The sequence below is a fragment of the Neovison vison genome, chromosome 3, assembly GCF_020171115.1.
Source record: "Neovison vison isolate M4711 chromosome 3, ASM_NN_V1, whole genome shotgun sequence".
In the NCBI taxonomy this organism is placed as follows: Eukaryota; Metazoa; Chordata; class Mammalia; order Carnivora; family Mustelidae; genus Neogale; species Neogale vison.
In genome coordinates, this window is record NC_058093.1 from 161843059 (window position 1) to 161864678 (window position 21620).

A 21620-nucleotide genomic window follows, 5' to 3' on the forward strand; every position below is an offset into this window, starting at 1 on the left:
TTATCTGTTGTGAAATGCTGCCATCAGCAGCTCTGAGCTTCTCTTCTTAAAACATAGAGTCCAAAAACTGTCTTCCAGCTCCAGATCCCCCTTCCCATGAATGGACTTTGCTCCTCTTTGGATCATATGTCTATCCTTAGATCAGCCACTAAGAACAAAGGGATGAACTCTCATGATCGTCCACGCCTAAGTCATGGCCAGGGTCAGGTAACTGAGAATCTTTGCTCATTATTTCTATCAAAACCATAGAGGATGGGGGAAGAACAATTGAGCTATGATATTAGTCCACATCCACAAGACTTCTCTAACCTTGGATCCTATGTGGTCCAGAATTCAGAACTTCTCGAATTTGGGGCACATGATAGAGTATATATTCTAGTTATTGCATAACACTCATGACAGGGTCTGGGAAAGCATCTCACAAACAAATATATTAGTCTTTCTGCCATAAAAGTTATGAATATTCACAGAAAGTAGGAAAAAAAGATTTTAGATATACTCATGTCAATTTTTTTCTGCCAAATTTCCCCAAATTTGTTGGAATAAAAAAAAACTTTTAATTTATACAATATAAACATGACAGAATTATAATAAAAGGTTGTGAGTCTATAATTAACATACTTTATTGAATGTGTATTACACTTTACATGCTAAGCATGTATTAACTTGTAAACTATGATAGCAGAGACAGTATTGACACTGTTCATATATTTGAACTTGGCACATTTCCTAACATATAGAATGTGCTCATTAAATACTTATATTGAATAGATAAGTGAAGATACCAGTGACCTTATGTACATTACCTCATCATGGAATTGCAACAATTATCCCATGAGATGGAGATTATATTGCCTATTTAGAACTTACTGAATGAACCTTAGTTTCGCTATTTGTAAAAGTAGAAATAATGGCATCTGGCAGATGAGTGAGACTCCAAGAGAGTAAATAGCAAAAGTAGACAGACCAATTGTAAGTAACTGATTTCATGATAATATCCAAGTCAGTCACTTCATTGCTAAGCTACTGCTTTTTTTTTTTTTTAAGATTTCATTTATTTATTTGATAGAGATCACAAGATTTGATAGAGATCACAAGGCAGAGAGGCAGGAAGAGAGAGGGGGACACAGGCTCCCTGCCGGGCAGAGAGCCTAATGTGAGGCTCAATCTCAGGACACTGGGACCATGATCCAAGCCGAAGGCAGGGGCTTAACCCACTGAGCCACCCAGGCGCCCCTAAACTACTGCTTTATTCCACTGATGTATACAAATAAAGTTACTTGGTTAGTAGAAGGAATCCCTTAGGAGCTACAATTTTCTACGCAGCCTGTAACAATTATCCCTTAGGTATATATATACCATTTGGGGGAGATAAAATATACATTTCATCTAAGCTGCAGAATTTTTAAATTATGTATTTCATGAAGTAACAGGATTAGGAAAAATAATCTCAGTGTAGGGCCCTATCCAAATGGACTACTGTATCATTTGCTTTAGTTATTTTGAAAGAGCTCATTCTATTCTGATACAGTCTTGGGTGGGTATGCAGTTGCTCTCAATCTGACCTCATTTAATACTTGATCTGGTAATGCTGATACCCTGGGGTCTAGTGAGCCTTGCCACTAATAAGTACTGTTAACCCATGAATAGAGTCTCACAGTCATGGTTTCTTTTTACTTTTTTAAAATTGGAAAAAAAACCTGGAGCACCCTAAATGTATGGCAGAAGTTCAGAGGACTTTAACATTGTACAGTTTATATTTTTATGACTAAAAAAAAGAGTCGTTTGTTGGTGTGGGGTAAGTTCTACATGTATATATATGGAAAATTTATGTTGTGCTAACAGCAATCACTCTTACATCCCCAATTAAAATGTGACTTTTCAACTCCAGAAGTTGCCTGCGACAATTTAGCCATCTGTTTAATGAAACAACCACCACTGATTTGGTCATAGATAATTATTACAATAAGAGCAGTGCTCAGGAAAGATCAGCTCATCCCAGTTGAGGATGACAGTTAATTACGAAGAGATAATGAGTGAAGATGGTTCACATTGCCTCATCTCCAGGGTAAGAAGTAGGTAACAAATCTCACTCTAGGTATCGATCATGTGGAGTGTATGATTATCACATCTTTGAGTCATTATTTTTAAGTCTTATAAGATATATACCAAGTAGTGTATTTACTGGGCTGTGTTCAACCAGAAGGAGAAGTGTCATTTTTCATAAATTATCTATTGAGTTCCATGCACTTGAGATTTTGGGGGTGGAAATATTCTTAGATTATTATATGGAGGCTTTTGTATTCTCTGGCCACCCTTAATTGATGTGAGAGGGAATTTTCAGCGCTTGTCTCTGGTGGAATCGTGATGAGAGCCCGTAACATGCTCTGCTAATTACCTGCCAGGAAGACCCTAGTGTGGTAATATTAGAATAAGCTCTATGCTATGAGATGTGATGAAGGAAAGGAGAGTTTTGGCCAAGATGGTTCTCAAAACTCAAAACTAAACAATAGCTTTAAATTCCTCTATGATAACATGACTTTGATAAGGAGCAAAATTGATTAATTTCCTTCTCACTATCTTGGCTTAAGTACTCCTGAACTGAAAAATAGATAAAAGCCAAATTATGGAGGAAAAATAAACAAAAGGCTCTCATTTTTAGTATCTCAGAGCCAGGCGAAAGCATAATGGAGCCCTCTGTGTAGTGAGGAGCATTGGCACTTGTTATTGGCTCCTCAATATTAGAACCAAGGGGATTTTTAACAGATTGCCTCGCAGGAAAGCAAGAACTCTGCCTGGCTCCTCATTCTCATTTTGGGCATGAAACTCTGCTTTTCTTATGTTTCTTATACAGTCATTTCTTGGCACTCCTGGTTTCTCCAACATGATACTCTTGCGAATTTATATTGCATCCATTTAGAACATGTGACAGAACTGGACTGAGACACATTTATTTTTGTGCTATTAATGAAGAAAGGTTTTTTAAGTGTCAATAGGAAAATATATTAGGAGAATCTCAGTCCCTTTAAGAGGAGAATTTTTGTGAGATCCTAATATATTCTTTGCTTAAAGGCAAAATAGAGTTAGCTGTAAATGGATTCCTCTGTAGGGTGTGTAGTATTTAAGGTCTCTAGTTTTGTTTAAGCTTACTGAGACTTTAGTTGCAAACTGAGAATAATTCTTTACTGGAATTATTCCCAGTTTATCATCAGACTTAGATATAAATCCAGGTGTTTCCACATACATAGCTGTGTGATCTCAGGCAACTTGTATAATCTCTCAGAACTTAAATTTATTTTTCATCTAAAATATGAATATTATAGGTACTTTTCTCAAGGGTTGTTTGGAAATTAGATGATGAATCTAAGCTGCTTGTTTTAATAACCTGGCCATCCCAACATTCAATATGCATTAGGTATTATTAATATTTATCTAAAAATTAAATTAAGATGGTACTGGTTTTCTACTTAGAGGTACATATTTCATTATGTACTTAAGATTTAGTAAATTCTTTGAAAAATACATGTTTGTTTCTTCAACTGTAGTATAGATTTATTCATTCTGCCTTTCTTTCCAATGAGCATGTATTCATTTTAATACATACATGGAAAGGATTAGCTTTGGTCTGCTTATTGTTTAGTTGAGTGCCACAAGCTGTGTGTGTAAGGATTTTTTTTCTATAGTATTTTATATTAATGACAAATTATGTAAAAGCACTAAGTATGAAACAGAATTTAGAGAGTAGAAGGGTTGAGAATTGAAAGACATGAACCCTGGATTCTATGTCTAGTCAGTTTGTCCTTTGGTAAATCACTTAACTTCTCTGGGTTTCAGTTTCTTTAAACTTTAGTGAAGAATCTTATATATTGAATGATTTCTGTGACTGTTATAGTTATCAAGTTATAATTCTACCATAAACTCAGAACAACTCTATTTTCAAAATTATACTATTTAACTACAGGGTCTGGTCTGTCACCTATCTTTGCTTCTACTTATTTTTTTCCATTTAATAGGAAAGGAGACATGATTGCTTTACCTTGAAGTTGATTTTTTCCCCAAAATATTGAAATATTAGGTTATCCAGTGACCTTAAAAGTGATCTAGCCCCACTCAGCTAGGACATTATTCTAGTTTCTTAGAAGACCAATTTCCTATATCTGGAAAAGGCACAACTCTCTCCGTCATTTTCTTTGAAAAGGAAATCATATAAATTATCATGCCTCACAACTTTTAGTGTTCTAGTGAAAGTTGTTTCCCATTTTGTTTTTAAAAAATTTTTAGAAAATTTGAAAGAAAATGCTAATTTTAATTACAGGGATATTTTACCTTTTGTTCTCTGGTTCAACAGACTGTTATGACACATTTAAGAAGGTGTGTGTTTATTACCTTAATTAAATCAGCTTAATAAAGTTCCATAGCTTTATATATTTCTAATTTTGAATGAAGATACCTGATGGAGAAAAATAAAGATAATGAAGAGCAGAAATACGTCGCTCTGATTTTCATGTGACAGTCAGTAACTGGATCAAGAAAAGAGAGTTTACTGATGTTTTATTTAGATTGTGTTAATTCAGTCCCTAGAACCAGATGAAAGTCCTAATAACATAGTTTATAATAATGTGAATTGTCACTTCTATTTGAATAATGTTAGCTACAATCAAATAATTTTTTTTTCATAATAAAAAGTTCTTACTCTCCTTCTTTCTATAACACCTTTGTCTCCAAACATAATTCACTTGAGAAAAACAACACTGTCTGCCTAATTCCCATGTGGTTTAGATTATCATTAGGAGCCTAGCTATGGCCAAAGCTTTACCTTTTAATGAGACACTGATTTCGTGACTTAATATATTTTTGGTTCTGAGCAAGAATATCTTATCCATACTCAGGAAGGTACAGAAGGAAATGAAGAAGCCATATGAATTTTTAAATTGTATTTACATCTTTATGGCAATTTTTAAAAAATTTTTAATTATTTATCAGATTTGATCCTCCTCTCTGTTCCCAGCACACACATCTGCCTTTCTATTTCCTTCTCAAAATGCTGCTGCTGCATTTATGTGCCCCTTCAGGGGCCTCTCTCTTTTCTTTCTGTTGCAAAAATAGCATTTCCACTATCTTAATGCTTTTTTGTCAGGGTTGTCTAGACATCAGCCCAGGCGTCTCATGGGGTTAGCAGTGGAGACAGTACCCTATACCTTTCCCACCTTTTGTCTTCAGCGGTTACTTTGGAGGTGCAAGCATGAGGAGGTCAGCTGAGGCAGCTACAGAAATTGCTTCCTAGTTCAAGCAAGGTCAGAGCCTGGTCTCTTTATATACTATACAAATTCCACCGAGGAGTGTCTGTGAAAGCTCTCTCCAAAGTTAGCTGTTTTTCAGTATTGAGATATAAACCCTATGGTTCAACTTGCTAAAGCACATTTTAAAATGTGCTAAAGCACATTTTAGCAAAAATGAATCAAGTGCCATAAAGGTGCTCCTATTCACTTAAAAAAATTAGAAAAAGGTCTCTGTTAGGTTAGAGGCTTCTAATAAATGGCATCCATACATATGTGAGATTGAGGCTTTGAAAACTCTAAGGTGGCATGTCACTATATAGGCTAGCTTCCAAAAGAACATTTTTTATTTTGTAATTTCATATTTTGCTATCTTATCTGGCTTAATTGTCATGTTATTTCTTATCTATCATTTGCTTATCTTCATTAAAAAACTGTTCAATATCATTAAGCATTTCATCTTTCAGTTAGATGATTTTGCATGTAATTATGGGAAAAGAAAATGGAAAACTTTTCTGATTATCACAAATGATATGGAGAGTTGCAACCAATTTGAAGTTAATTATGAGCTTAGTTGGGGGGTTAATTAATTTCTATGTGAGTTACATAGAAAATGGATTTCCAACATGTATCTATTAAGTTAATAACATTAACTCCTGTTTTATAAATAAAACATGTAGATACACATACAGCCCACATCAAAACATCAAACTTTTATGATATTGAAATTGTTCCAGGACTGACTTTTTAGTTTGTATCCAAACTAAAGTATTTTTAGAGGATTTTAATCATACCAACTGGGTCCCAACTTTGACTGTAAATATTCACATTTCATATTAAAATTGTTTGACATGGTCTGAGTGTCTGTCAATTTTTCCAACTGTGTTTCAGCCTTGTCACTTGATTTTGTTTTGTTGTGCATTGTCATGTGTTATGAAAGAATTAAAGCACTTCTTTTATTTGCAAAACCCAGCCAGCATTTTGTCACTGCCTAGTCAAACTCCAGCTCAGTGGCCCAGACTAACTGTGACAGTGGAGCTGTGGGAATGAGTGATGGATCTGGGTAGCAGCTCTAGCTTTAACCTCTAACTAGCTTTCATTTCTCATCTTTGCAATTTCCATTTCCTCCTCTTATTGAAATAAGTTCAGTTGAAATAAATGGATACTCCTGCATATCCTGTGAGCTCTTCTGAGAGTTGCATTGGTCTGTTAATAATTTTTCATGTTTCCCTCTCTCTCTCTCTTTCTCTCTTTCTTTTTTTTCAGTCTCGACCTATTCCTTCCCACCTTACTTCAGCAGTTGCAGAGAGTATCTTGGCCTCCGCCTGTGAGAGTGAGAGCAGAAATGCCGCCAAGAGGATGCGTCTGGATAGACAACAGGTACTGAGGAGGCTTGGGGACTGGCATTTACCCATGACCGCAAACAAAGACGGTTCATTGAGCCCGATTTATGTAGAAGGGGAAAGACTCTTGAATGGATTTTGAAGTATACCAAGATGCAGTTTTTGTGTCTTTATGATAGAAATTTGAACTTGAAAATGCATGTTCCTGAGATGAATAGGCATCTGTCGAATTTTCTGTGGTGAAAAATGGCCAACTGTAAAGTTAACGAGTCGGAATTCTGCTTAGTATCCAATTGGAGGGCCAATTGCTTATTTAAATAAGTGGTTCTAACTGATCGTTGATAATAGTTTTGTAACCTTACCTGATTGTTTATGATACAGACGTGATCGTGTTCATTCTGAATGAAAGCAAACCTCTTTTTAATTGCCTCTTGCCCGCTGCTAAATGGCAGTCAATTGTTCTGGGAATGGTGAAAAAGCACAGATTTTAGAAGCCTAGAAATCTATAAAATGGCTTCCTCATTAATGAACTATTTACTATATACCCATTAAGTATCATCTTTCTCTGTCTCTTTTCTAAGGATGTACCCTCATGTGGTGTGGACATGTGCATTTTTTGTGTCTTATGGGCTTATGTTTCTCTTGGTTTATCTGCGCCCGTCTATTGCCCCTTGTCAGGTCTGGAATGTCTTTCTCTGTTTTCTTTATCTCTCTGACCTTCTTAATTATCCATAATTAATTACTAAATTGTAATATATAACATTAAATGCTACACATATAAGTATGCTGTGTTCTGACTTTGAAGTTACTTTTACAACAAGTGATCTGGTGCTTCATATCTTTTTAAAGTTTGGAACGAGAAGACTAAATCGTTAGTCTAATTTTGTTTTTCCTGTGAGCCAATGAGCTTCAAAGAAAATCAGAAAAAAAGTTTTTTTGTTCCAGGACTATGATATGTAGAAATGTTTCAGAATGGTATTATTTAAAAGTTTTATGTGTTTATTATGTACATGACATGTGCTAATAATTCTAGACAATGCAAAAGATGAAGGCTTTAATTTTTTCAGATGTAGTACTCACCTCAGATAAAATGTATATTTTGAGTTTGTTTGTTTTTTTTTTTTGAAAGATTTTATTTATTTATTTGTGAGAGAGAGAGGGAGAGAGAGCGAGCACAGGCAGACAGAGAGGCAGGCAGAGGCAGAGGGAGAAGCAGGCTCCCCGCCGAGCAAGGAGCCCGATGGGGGACTCGATCCCAAGACGCCGGGATCAGGACCCGAGCCGAAGGTAGCTGCCCAACCAACTGAGAATTGTTCTTGGCCAACAATATTTATTCACATAAACAGGCCCTCAGTGAGACTTTTATCATTATCGTAGGTCTAGAATGTATCTTGTTTGAAACAAGTCAGGCCTCTCTGTACAAGACGACGTAGCAGAGTGATTAAGATGGCACATTCTGGAGTTAAAGACATCTGGTTTTGAGTCTCAGCGCTACCCTTACTAGTCCTGTGCCCTTCAGAAAGCTGTTCCATTCTCTGTGCCTTGGTTTCTTCATGAGCAAGCCAACAGTTAACAGTTCTCATCCTATAGGGTTGTTGTGAGAATGACAGATTTATGTTAATTACTTAGCCAGGCATAGAGTCAGCATCAATAATTTCAGCCTAGAAAAGAAGATTCTAACTGATATTCTTTCTGTCAGTGCCTTGGCATCAGTAAAACTAGAAAGAAACACTAATAGGAATATCTTAGATATAGGAGCTTTGAAGTCAGACTAAGTATATTTGAGAAAAGATCTTAATTCTAGAAACTGGAATGGTAGAATTCTGGGGCTGAAGGGGTTCTTCTTGGTGTTGTCTTGCCTTATATTCGACCTAGTCTCTACTCTAGAATGGTATGAGTCATATAAATAGCTATTATGAAAAATAAAGGACTGATTCACATTATTTTACTACCTATGATATCACTCTACAGTATCCCCAAAAGCTGGGTATCCACCAATATTTGGCCCAATTTTTTTCCAATTTTTTTTTTACTTAAACCACTATTGGTGTAATCTATAAAATGGAAGTTATAAATATTAAATTCATAGAATTATTTTGATGATTTAATAAGACAAGGCACATGAAAGCATAGGTTATTTGATTAACTTACATATTGCCAGAGTTCTTCTATAATAACCATTTGCTTGAATCCCTAAAGTTGTAGGAAAATCCCACCTCTAGAGCTGGAGATCTACCATTTACTAACACATGTAGTCTGTTATCAGAGAGGTGTAATCATTTTGACAATCATTGAAGTGAGATCAAATTTGCTTCCTAGAGCTTTCACCCATTGAAGAAAAACTGCTAGGAATCATGAGGAGAGTGACTTCTTACTGCCCAGGGAGTAGGGACTGGAAAGGGTAGGGACCAAACTACCTGTTTCCCCTTTTCTGTCCTCCTGCAAAGTGGTCATTTATGGCAAGACTCCATCACATGAGAATGGGGGATGTCCAATATCTCCTCCAGGTAAGAATGTTCTTTCCAGGCCTTAAAAGTGAGTGCACTGAGTTTGGGATTTATGGGAGATATGGAAGAAATTATTGAAAAAATACATTCTATGATTTATTGGAAACCTAATAGGCCCTTTGTAGACTTTTTTTTTTTTCATGTAGTAATTTCAACAACCCCATGAGAAGCAGGTATTCTTGTTGTCATGTACCTATAAGGAACTTGAGGTTCAGGGAAGGGGGATTATTTGTACAGGATCACCCAGCTGCATGAGCAAATCAGAATTCTGGGGCTGAAGGGGTTCTTCTTGGTGTTGTCTTGCCATATATTCGACCTAGTCTCTACTCTAGAATGGTATCAGTCATAAGGTATAAGTTTCTATTATGTGAGGCTGACACTTGAGATCTCTATATAATCCTATAACTTTTACTGAGGGGAAACCTGTGTCCTGGAAGAAACTCTTAGAACACGTTATCATTTGTGCCTCTGCTCACAGTGTTTTTGACAGGGCACTTTTATGTCAGAAAACAATCTGTTTTTATCACAAAGATATGTGCATTCTTTCATAACTGACAAACCAGCCTTCCCCAGGAAGCAGGTTATCCCAAGCAGGACATTTTTGTCTCAATATCAGCTTGAAAAACTGCCTCACTTCATCTGGGAAATGAGTTATGCACTGCCAACGCTGGTTTCGTGTTTATTTAGTATTTTAAAATAAATAATATATATGACACATAGATACACCCATTCACATAGACATAAAAATCTCTAAATTATTTCTGCCTAACGTGAATTCTGTCGATGTCATTTGGCAAAGGCTTCTACCACATGATTTTGCACTTCCAACCCAAGCATGCAGATGGGAGAGCCCTCTCCCAATTAGATCTAAACGCTCTTTACCCAAGTAGGGATAGCAAGGACTCTTTTGGGTGTTGGCAATGAGATCATTCTTTCCGCACCCAGCGCCCATTCTTTTTTTTTTTTTTTTAAAGTTTTTTTTTTTTTTTTTAATTTGACAGACAGAGATCACAAGTAGGCAGAGAAGCAGGCAGAGAGAGGGGAAGGGAAGCAGGCCCCCCGCTGAGCAGAGAGCCCGATGCGGGACTCGATCCCAGGACCCTGAGATCATGACCTGAGCCACCCAGGTGCCCCCCAGCGCCCATTCTTAACCCAACTCACAATTTGTAGAATCTGCTGGTGACTCAGATTCTTCATCAGGCCCCTGCTGTTCTGCAGGTGCATGAAAGTTCAAGAACTGGGCAGTTAAACCTGGATTCTGTTAAGCCCCATGTCTGAGTGCGTGCTGGCCATGGATGGCCAGATATAGAGCGATAATTATGTATGTCCTTCAGACTTTATGAAGCTTGATGAATTAATTGGATTTTATAAAGCTGTTTGAGCTAGGAACATGAAAGGTATTATGGATGTGTTAAATACTTTATTTCATGTGCCCACCTTGCACCACAGTCCAGACGAGCCTTGTTATTATGCAGCCCGAGCCCTAGAGCAAGCCGGGGGCAAGGACAGGAGTTTGATCAGGAATCAGAATTCACAGAACTGAGGTCAACCCTCCATGTGTTATCGAACACAGCCAGCATTTCTTTTTTTTTTAACATGAAAATCTGGAATTTTTATGCTGTTCAGGAAATTCTTCCTCACTCTGACAATTAAAAAAGGGGAGGGGGGCAAAGTCATACTTCACTTCCCTATGACATAGCTTGAATCAAAAGATTATCTTTTTCTCTATCTTTATTTCATTCCTCCTTCCTTAAAAAGATTCTTCAGTGCTTTTGGTTATGATTCATCTAAATGAAGAGACAAAAGCAGAAAGTAAGAGAGGAGAATCAGCTTCTTGCTGGTGATTGGTTTCCCATTAGATGTATTTTTGCTGTTTTTTCCAGGATGACCTTTTTTTTTTTTTTTTAAAGATTTTATTTATTTATTTGACAGAGATCACAAGCAGGCAGACAGGCAGGCAGAGAGAGGGAGAGGAGGAAGCAGGCTCCCTGCAGAGCAGAGAGCCCGATGCGGGACTCGATCCCAGGACCCTGAGATCATGACCTGAGCCGAAGGCAGCGGCTTAACCCACTGTTCCAGGATGACCTTTTATTCCTGGCCTGCTGACTGATAAACTTAGGGAGTGTCTCACTGATACGAGTTTCTTTGGTTTCTTTTCTCTCTCCGCAGTTCTTTGAGTTAAATTGGTTTGTGGTGCTATAGTGGGGATCACATAGAGCCAAGGGGTCAACGGCTTCCCCTGCATCAGTGGAATAGATAGAGCCCTCGTGAAGGACAGTGTGGTACCAGTGCAAGATGATGGTTTTTGTGGTGACTGGGACAGTTGGGAGTTCGATGGTAGGCAGCGATGTGACCTCTTTGACTCTATCGAAAAGAACACCGGGAAGGGGGAACAAGAAATGGCTTATTAGTTCCTTGTGACATAATGAAAGGTGAGAAATCAAGGGAAAAAATACTGAAAACTGGTGTATTGCAGAGTTAAAGAAAATTGCTACTAGGAAACGAGCATGAAACCCCCAGCTAGGACCAAAAAATATTCAGAAAGCCCAGAGTTCCCAGTACTGTTTTCGTTAGCAGTGGGGCATGTCCTGCAACCTGCATCTTCCAGTGTCCTGTTAGGGTACTAATGAGTGGGTATATTATTCAACATAAATGCAGATACGAAGGTTGAAAATAGAGCCATGTAAGCATGGTGGCAGTTTTCATACAGACTTTGTATTTTGTCAAGGACATTTTTGAAAACTAACGAAAACACTCTGGTCAAGTCACAGCTTTCCAGACAGGTGACTTTTCTATCCTATTTCATTCCGTACAGTCCTATGTCCTTTTGATACCTCTTAGAAGCTTTAACAGCTGCACAACTGAAAGCAGCATTTTTCAGTTGGATTTTATGCTTAAATTGAAAAGCTGTGCTACTCACTGACATGTGGCTTGAAACCTCTTTCTGTGCCCTTCCAGCCCACACCCCCGGGCTCCCATTCTCAATCACCCTCAACTCTGTTCCATTCCCAGAATTTTTCTTTCTTTTATGCAATATTTTAGGGAAAATGTGACATCTTTGAATCTTTCAGCCTATGTTTCAGCATGGCCCTTTCATTCAAAGGAGAAAATATGCTATATAAGAACAACAAAGTAGGAGAGAGGGTAGTTCTTGGATGACATCGTATTTCCGTTGTAACGTGTAACTTAAAACTACTTAGAATAAATTTCCCAGGCCATCTCACTATTTGGGGACTTATTCTCCTCATTGATAATAGTATTAATATTAATAACAGCATCAGAAGTGTTTATGGATGCAGTAGTATGTAAGTTGTTTTGAAAGCCCATTTTATGTCACTATCATGGCTTTTAATGAAGTGGGGAAGCGGAGGATACAGCAAAGTGACTTCTCCCAAGAGTGCAAAGTTGCTCAGGAGGGAGCCCTGCTTTGGCCCAATTCTTATGCTTGTAAAAATCATTTGGTCCATGTAAAATCACAAAAGCAGCAGCAGGTACAACTGTCTTCTGATTGATATGTGTCTGTCATGGTAGCTTACAGCATTCAGTGACATGTACTTTCCCAATTAGTAAAGTTCCAAATGATATGTAGTACAATATTGCTTTAATTTACATAGTAGCTCTATGCCTGAAATAATTAAATATATATTTAAAGTCATGCATAAAAATTTGTGTTTATACCTAAAGTAAACTTTTAGGCTCTGATAACTGTATATAAACTTTCACCTAAAAAAAATCCAGCAGGACTTTTTAAAATTAACATGGGAACAGAAAGAGTTCTTAGTCATTTGAAACTGCCTGGAGCATGTCAGAGCTTCCGGTGGACTCGTCCCTCACCCACTTCATGCCTATATCACCTGCTATGTATTTTCCAAATGTTGTCTGTGAGTGGTTGGTAGCACTCTCTTTAAGAAGCATGCTAGCGACAGAGTAGGATTTGAATAGGAATGGGAATCATAAATTCTCAGAGCCATTCCTTGGTCATAAACTCATAACTCTGTTTCTCCCACCTGAAGAGACTGACCTTGAGCTTCGAAACCCACAAATTTCCCATAGGCTTTGCATATAACATATTAAATGAATTTTCCCTCCATCCTTTCCTTCTTCCTTTTACTTTTTTTTTTAATATTCACTAGAATCTAGAAATAAAAATTGTGTGGTATCAGATAAAAATAACTTAACCAGGTCCTTTGATTTAATTTTATGTCTTGGCAAGGAAGAGGCAATTAAGTATCAATGGCCATATCAATTATGCCCTCAGTCAAGAAACTAAGTCGCATGTGATTACTAATTCCAGTTTTATTCTTGAAGTACAGTTCCATTTTGTGTTCATCATTCAGCTATTTGAAAATCTCTCCCAAAATTTCATTTATATTCTTTCTAATTTTGAAGCCACCATTATGTTAGATATTTATAACAGGGATGCCACAACATCCCAACACTTTGCTACAAATAGAATGCCACAAAAAGATAAGGCTCCGTGGTCTTAAGAAATGCACATTTCATCAGTTTTCATCATCCATAAATACGCCGTTTGTGTGCCCCCCATTGGAGGGCATGACTTGGCAGCTCTTCTCTTTCTCTGATGGGTATACACTGAAGTGTCTGCTTACTCACATCATCTCTAAAATGCCTGGCAATGTGTAGTAAGTTCTCGTATTCTAAAGGAATAGGGTTTTTCCTGTATGGGAAATAGCTAACATAGTCAGTGGGTATCAACCATGACCTTAAATTCATGAGCACCAAAGAATGGACTGATCAGTAAGCCAATCCAGAGAAACTTGATTACAATTAACAAGAATCACACCTTGGAAAAATCTAATTGGCTACAATACTGCCACTGGGCGAAGCTGAGAAACTTGTTACAAACATTCTCACTACTGCACACCTACCATCATACTTCCATCAGACCAGACCAGACACTGGGAATAGGTATAATCACATTTTTAAGTAATTATAATATGGAAACATTTTATGTTCCATTGTATTTTTGTAATTTAAAAATGCAGAAGTTTTAGATGTATAAAAACTAAGAAAAGCAAAGATACATACCAAAATAAAATGTTTTAGTTACATAAAAAAATGTATTTTTACCATTCTAATTTAAAAATTTGAGCTTATTGGGCGCCTGGGTGGCTCAGTGGGTTAAGCCACTGCCTTCGGCTCAGGTCACGATCACAGGGTCCTGGGATCGAGTCCTGCATCGGGCTCTCTGCTCAGCAGGGAGCCTGCTTCCTCCTCTCTCTCTGCCTTCTTGTGATCTCTCTCTGTCAAATAAATAAATAAAATCTTTAAAAAATAAATAAAATAAAAATTTGAGCTTATTGTATACTTTCTATAATATTTGAGAAACAGGGTTAAAATACTTTTCCTGGAATTTTTATTTGCTTTGTGGGGAAGAACACTTAGCCTGAATTCTGTTGATATTTTGTGAGCAAAATAATTGCTTTATGAGTTTGTATTCTTTCAGCATTAGTTAATGTTGCTGGGCTTTGAATATGAATTAATTCCAACTTGAGTTTTTGTGGGGTATTTTTTTAATAGATATTAAAATTTTAAAACTTTTTACCTGATTTTTTTTTAACTTCTCTGTGTAGTTCATTAAATATTTCATTTATCTCTATCAGTAAAGGACATGATTAGTAGAAGAGAATTACTTGTAAATTAGCCCTAGAATAGTTTGCTTATTTAACAGACACTCATATGGAAGATATTTTGTTTCATACAGAGGCCATGAAACAAGAAAGGAGATGGGGAACCTCTGTTTACTAAGTGCTGGATTTACTTGGTTCTTTGCCGATATGAATTTCTTTGTTTCTGGTAATATCTCTACTGAGCGGGTATCATTATTCTCACTTGACAGATGGATAAGACATAATATTTTTCCTCAAGAACCTTATATTCCATTAAAGATAGGTGAAATTAGCATGGTAAATGAAATTAAAAGGGTGCAGTGAGATTGTTGTGAGAGTCAGGGGACAGTGGTCCTAATTTTGCCTAGGGAACCCAGGAGGGCTTCCCAGAGGAGGCACTATTAGATTTGGACCTTGGGAAATAAAGGAGTTTTTGACAGACAAAAAAGCTAGAGGATGATATTCCAGATACATGGAGCATTTCCACACATGGAATTTTCCTGAGGATTAAAAACCACTGTCTCCCATGAGGGAAACAAGATTCTTAGAAAGAAATAAAAGGAGAGGGGATTGGACCTGAAGGTTTAAACTAGATTGTGTAGGTGCTTTCTGGTGTTATTTGGACTTTAAATACATACGTGAGAGGAGTGAGAAGGAGAGTGAAATGTCTTATTTTTAGGAGGCTTCAGAAGCCTATGGACAAGGAAGTGTTGATGAGACACTGGGGCAGAGGTGAGGTCCTGATTCAGCAAGGAAGTACGCTTTTTACCATCTGTCATTTTTAACTTGCTATTTAAATAGAGACTATGTAAAGCTGAGCACATGCCACAAAGTGATTGTGAAGATGAATCTGTTGCCAAAGAATCGTATGGTTCCAGGGCATGTCTTAAGTTAAACACGAGAGTCTTGGGAATGCCTACTCTTCTTTGCCACATTAGCTCAGCTAAGTAGGAATCAAAGCTTAATGTTTTCCTATAGATTCAGCTTATGGAATTATATACAAAGATTATTATTTTGTCTTAAAGCTCTTTTAATCTTTTTTCTATATTTTTATGATGTCTCAGAAAACTGACATTACAGTTTTCATCAATCAATTATTTTTTAATTTTTTTTCTTAAATTGAGAATGATTACTTCTATATAAAATTGTCCTTGGTGTATGTGTTTTCCTATATAATGGTGTATCAGTTTCTATCTGTGTAGATGCATAGAACATGATTTTGTTGGTCCCACATAATAGTGTGAAGCTTGTAGATCAAATGGTTTCCTTCTTCTGTGGTTAGGGAATATGAAACTCAAAAACCTTTCTTCTTCTTGGATATCTATGGGGTTGTCTTTTTTAAAAATTCATTCTACTTTACTATTGGATTTCTGGCTTCATTGAGAATTCTCCCACATTCTTAGAGAAATAATTTCTTTTTAAATTTTTAGGTACATCTTTGGCTTAGGATGTTATTAGTTTCTGGATAAACGTCAAGATATGAGTAGGTGGTTTGAATTCAGACAGAGAAATTCACATAATATGTTTATACACTTTTTGATGCCAAGATCAGGGGAACATATGGTTTACTGAGCTCTCCATGCATACAGCATTTATGTTAATATTTGTTTTAAAATGGATTATTTTCAGGCTTAGTAGATAAATGAAAATTCTGACATACTCGGCTTAGGCCAAACGTATTCATTTTTATAAATTTTTCCTCATAATCTATTCAGTCTTTGTCTTGTCTTTTCTCTTTAGCCACTTTAAAACAAACTAGTTACACTGAAACAACAATATGGTGTGTATCGATGAACTTTAGCCATCGTCACAAATTTATTATAAAATTAGATAATGTAATAACTTGACAAAATGGACTATGCTTCCTAAAGAAATTTATGATATTTGACATGACTCACGGCGTAGATACAGTGAGACCAATGGCCTCAAGGACCACATTTTTCTCTCAATAACTCAGCACTTCGGGAAAGTGGGGTTTCTGCAGAGCTGAGTATTTGGGTAGCTGTAAATATTACCCTTCATTAAAAATGATTTTACTTTTGTTTCTCATTTCACTTATTTATTTTACTTTCATTTCATTTCGTTCTAAACTTTTGGTGCATCTTCATTTCATGACAAAAGCCTTCCGATTGTAAACTTAAACATGAATTTAGTTATTAATCTTTCCTAAGAATTGGGCAGCTCTGATGCTAGAGCCTCAACTACAAGCATAGGGACTGCAGAACAGGTGATGTAACAGGTGATCCTATAAAGTCTCTCTTAGAGAACCCCCCCCAAGGCAGGTCAACCTGCTTTCTTGGTAATTTACCTCTTTCTCATAATGGTGAAAGGAGCCTGGGTTTCTGATAGGCTTGCCAGCTAAGTTGATCTCTATTGATCAGTTTTGCTCAAATGGATCAAGGTCATACATTTCTCACCCTCAGGGAAGAACCCCATCTTTCCTGTGTTACCAGTGTTCTTTGCCTTGTCAATATTACTGTTTTTTTAATTATTATCATTATCATTTGCTTCAACAACTCAACAGCTTCTAGATTTCTCTAGGACGTGTCCATATTTGTTCTCATTTACACCCGGTTGATGGCTATATGAAGGACTACCTCTCATTGTTTTAGGAGTTTATGCAAACTTGTTTTCTAAGAGCCACGATCTTTCACCAGGAGGAAAATGATGTTGATATAGATCAAAACCCAAGTCCCATTTCTTTCTTAGTTCTTTTTAATGTTTTGCCTTGAACACAAAAAAGATCACAGTAACACTTTAAATGATACAATTAGGTTAAAAGCCTAGTGATGTTCTCACATTAAGATCAAACTTCTCCTTAAATCACTTCTGTAGTAACATTCCATGCTTTTATTTTTCTTGGTTTTGGTGCTCATTTTGATACATAAGGAAACATAATAGCACAGCCTGGTCCTGATACTGAAGGACAGGCAGAGAACTCCAACCCCTGGGGGTGCCTGGGTGGCTCAGTCAGTTAAGTGTCTGCCTTCTGCTCAGATCATGATCTCAGGGTCCTGGGATGGAGCCCCTTATGATAGGGCTCAGAGCTTCTGCCTTCCCTGTGCCTGCTGCTCTCCCTGCTTATTCTTATTCTGTCAGATAAATGAATGAAAATCTTAAAAAAAGAACTCCTCCACACTACAAGAATGGTCACCTTTTTCATATCTGAAGTTTGTGTTTTGTGTCCTGCTCCCCAATCCTCTAGGAACATATAAGTGAGATTTAATAGAAGTCCTTGTTCTGAGTTCTGGAAAGAGGGCAGAGAGCAAAGGTACAAAAAGATCATAGCTGTAACTATAAACTTAAGTAATAAAATAGGTAGATGTAAGTGAAAAGTTTATTTGAATCCCAAAGACATTGTGATTTGCATCAAAAAAACAGCAATTAAAATAAAGATTTTTCCTATGCCAGTGTCTTGCCAATTGGTTATTTATGCTACACGATTACTTTCAGGTGAGGGAACCTGAGAAATTAGAGGCTGACGGTGGGCTTTTATTCAAGCTTTAGAAAACAAAGAGGAGTCCGGAGAATGAGAAGCAGTGGGATATTTTAAATACATGTGCAGCATCTACACAGTCACTATACTTGGGGATTGCTAATATACAACTTTACAGAAGAAGAGCCTCTTTTTCAAGTTAATAAATTTTCATTTTTACTATGGGATACATTAGACTCATTTTAAAAGTTAGAGCTCCAGAGAACCTTCCAGACCACTTAGTTCAATAAATTTATTTTATGAAAGAAGCAGGCCTGGAGAAATTAATTTTATTTTAGATTTTCTTTTCTTCCTTTATTCCATCTTTCTTCCTTTCTTCAGTGATTTTTCCCTATTTCTCTAGAAGTGGAATTTCTCTTTAAAAAGGAAAAAAGACCAATCCAGTACAAAGAGTTTAGTTCCTTTTTTATTTCAGGGTAATATTCTGAGTAATGAAAATCAGAATGCTTCATAAATTTCAGCTCTTAATGCCATCATACATTCATAACATGCAAGAATTTGAATACTACTTTAGGTGGGGAACTCAGAAGGTCACATTAGTTTAATTCAATTGCATTTTTCTCTCCTTTTGATTGCCTATGGAGCAAGTTTGAGAGGTCCAATGAAGCTGTCAAGCCTTTTATGTCTCCACGTGTGTGAGGAACATTTCTTTTCAAGGGAACTGCCCAGTTATTAGTGTATTTTCTTTAATTCTTTATAAAGGATCTGCATGCAAGGTTTTTAAAATACGGAATCTTTTCTGTAGCTTTTTAGATTAATTTCTTAAACTACTCTTTGATAATTCTTCTAAAAACAGCATTTGTTGAAACCATTTCAAATACCAAGATTAGCTTTTTTTAAAAAAAATTTTAATTTAATTTTATTTCTTTTCAGTGTTCCAATATTCATCGTTTATGCTCCACGCCGAGTGCTCTATGCAATACGTGTTTCCTTAATACTCATCACAAGGCTCTCCCCACCCCCCAAAACCCTCAGTTTGTTTCCCAGAGTCCGCAGTTTCTCATGGTTTGTCTCCCCCTCTGATTTCCCCAACTCCCTTCTCCTCTCCATCTCCCAATGTCCTCTGTGTTATTCCTTATGCTCCACAACTAAGTGAAACCATATGATAATTGACTCTCTGTGCTCTGCCAGATTCAGGTTTTAGTTCTAAGTTCTTTAACATGCCAACTATCCTCCCTACTCTATTTGGGAAATAAACCAGGACCTGTATGGGAACAACATTACACATAATTGTACTCATGTTTGTGTATTCTCTTATACCTTCATATTGAATTCACATAAATTTTCTCATTTAATTTTCCCCCACACCTCAGTGAGGTACATACATCATTACTATTTTTCATGACTCAAAATCACGCAAAGTGCATACCCGGGCTGCTTGTCCTCTCCGGTTCTCTCCTGTGCTTATTTGTCCCCGTCTCAAAGGGCGTCCATTTAAGGAGCGCATCCTGGATCAAATCAGCCCACAGAACGAAGTCCTTTTCTCTTTGTAGTAATAGCTGTCAGCCCGACATATTGTACCACTTGATTTTATACCCAGCCAACACTGCAATGACCTCCAGATGATGTCTTTTGGAATACCGACTGTAGGATTAAGACAGCTTTGGCTTTTCATCATTTTGAGCCTCAAAATATACCTAGTGATATACTAGGATGAGGTTATATGCTAAATAAATATCCATATGTGGCATGGCAAAAAGTTGGGTTTTAGGGAAGAAAAGAGCCTTTTAATGAGATGCCTTTTAACACAGTAGGGAGGCTCAAGCCCGAGAGCGGTACTAGGTAGTCAGAGCTGTAATCATTGGCATTAATACTACAATTTAAAAGGTTGACTGACTGCCTGGGACACATAGTTTTAGCACCAAATGGGGAAAATGAAAAATGCTTTTTGAAATTTTTTACCAAGCATATAAGTTGGGGAGGGGATAAAGAATGTCTCAAAGTTTAGTCTATGGGCACTGTTGCTTTTACGTGTTCAGTGAGAAAAAGAAGGCAGCGAGTAGGTTTCTGACAAAGCAATTATAGCAAGACACAGAACCTGGGAGCTGACCTGACACTTGCCCCCGATAGTTGTCATAGCAGCAGGCTGAATAGAGCAGCTTGCTAGGAGTCCTGCTGTAGGCTCTGGAGGAAGTCTTGTCCTAAGTGGACCACATTAAAACAATATACAAGGATGTAGCTCCTTAGCAGAGGCCATCCTTCTCTTTATTTGGTGTTTATCCGATTTTTAAGTATTCATTTCATAAAAAAGTTCATGTGTAAAGGCAATGACAACCACAGGCCTTGGGGTGATTTGCAGCACCAAACCACCATAAGTAGATCCTATGTATCTAGGGCATTGTTCCTTGGGGAGAAGGTATTTTAAAGTGTTGTTAACAAAAGAAAGGTTTAGATGCTAAACTGGATGTAGTCTTTTTTTTTTTTTTATAAAGCTCTGTAGACTGTATTCATACTCAGCAAATTTTTGTCCTCATTTACTCTTTGATGAGTCACAAATATATGCATGCATCCCTTTATCTTATACAAATGATAACCACTTAAAGTTATATATAAAAGATGTAAGCATATATAAATATATCTACATAAAGGAGAGGGTATCTGTCAATATGTTAAAAAGAAGGCTTTGGGATTGTTTAGTGGGGTCCTCATTTGAGTTTTGAAAGCATGACTTTTGGTTCAGTAGACTCAAGTTGGCATTAATGTGGACATGTCTTTCTAAAACTGAAGTCTTATAACGTTAAGTTGTGTATCATTAGACAGTCGTAAATAGTTATAATTGTTAATGCGTGCATAACCTCAAAACACTCAGATAAACTATTGATAACTATGTAATTTTCAGGAAAAAAAAGGATTTCCATTCCAACAATAAGATCTATGATAATCTTGGAAGATCCCTTATAAATAAAAAATAAAAATCCTATGTATGATCAATAGAGAAACTGTATGTTCTAAACCATGACCTAAAAAATGTCTAAATATTTTCTAAATCATGGCTTTAAGCAATTATGGACTAGGAGGGCGCCTGGGTGGCTCAGTGGCTTAAGCCGCTGCCTTCAGCTCATGTCATGATCTCAGGGTCCTGGGATCGAGTCCTGCATTGGGCTCTCTGCTCAGCAGGGGGCCTGCTTCCCTTCCCCTCTCTCTGCCTGCCTCTCTGCCTACTGTGATCTCTCTCTGTCAAATAAATAAATATAATCTTTAAAAAAAAATTATGGACTAGGAATCACAAAATGATCATAAAAATTTAGTATAACCACAACTATGAAGGTGCTTTTTTGTTTCTTTCTCAGTCAATGTATATTTCCACCTTTAGGAGGATTTGAAAAATTGCATTTTTTTCACTCAGTTTTTTGACCCAATAAAAATAT

General features: G+C 36.8%; 1 protein-coding gene across 4 annotated transcripts in view; it reads left to right on the plus strand.

Annotated features, from left to right (window-relative positions):
* Window positions 1-21620, plus strand: part of NOL4 (nucleolar protein 4) — a 402455-nt gene that overhangs the window by 302459 nt on the left and 78376 nt on the right. For all 4 annotated transcript variants that reach the window (XM_044243197.1, XM_044243198.1, XM_044243199.1 and 1 more), the window contains one exon: window positions 6543-6656. In XM_044243197.1, the coding sequence (XP_044099132.1) occupies window positions 6543-6656 (114 nt within the window). The remainder of the gene's footprint in view (window positions 1-6542; window positions 6657-21620) is intronic.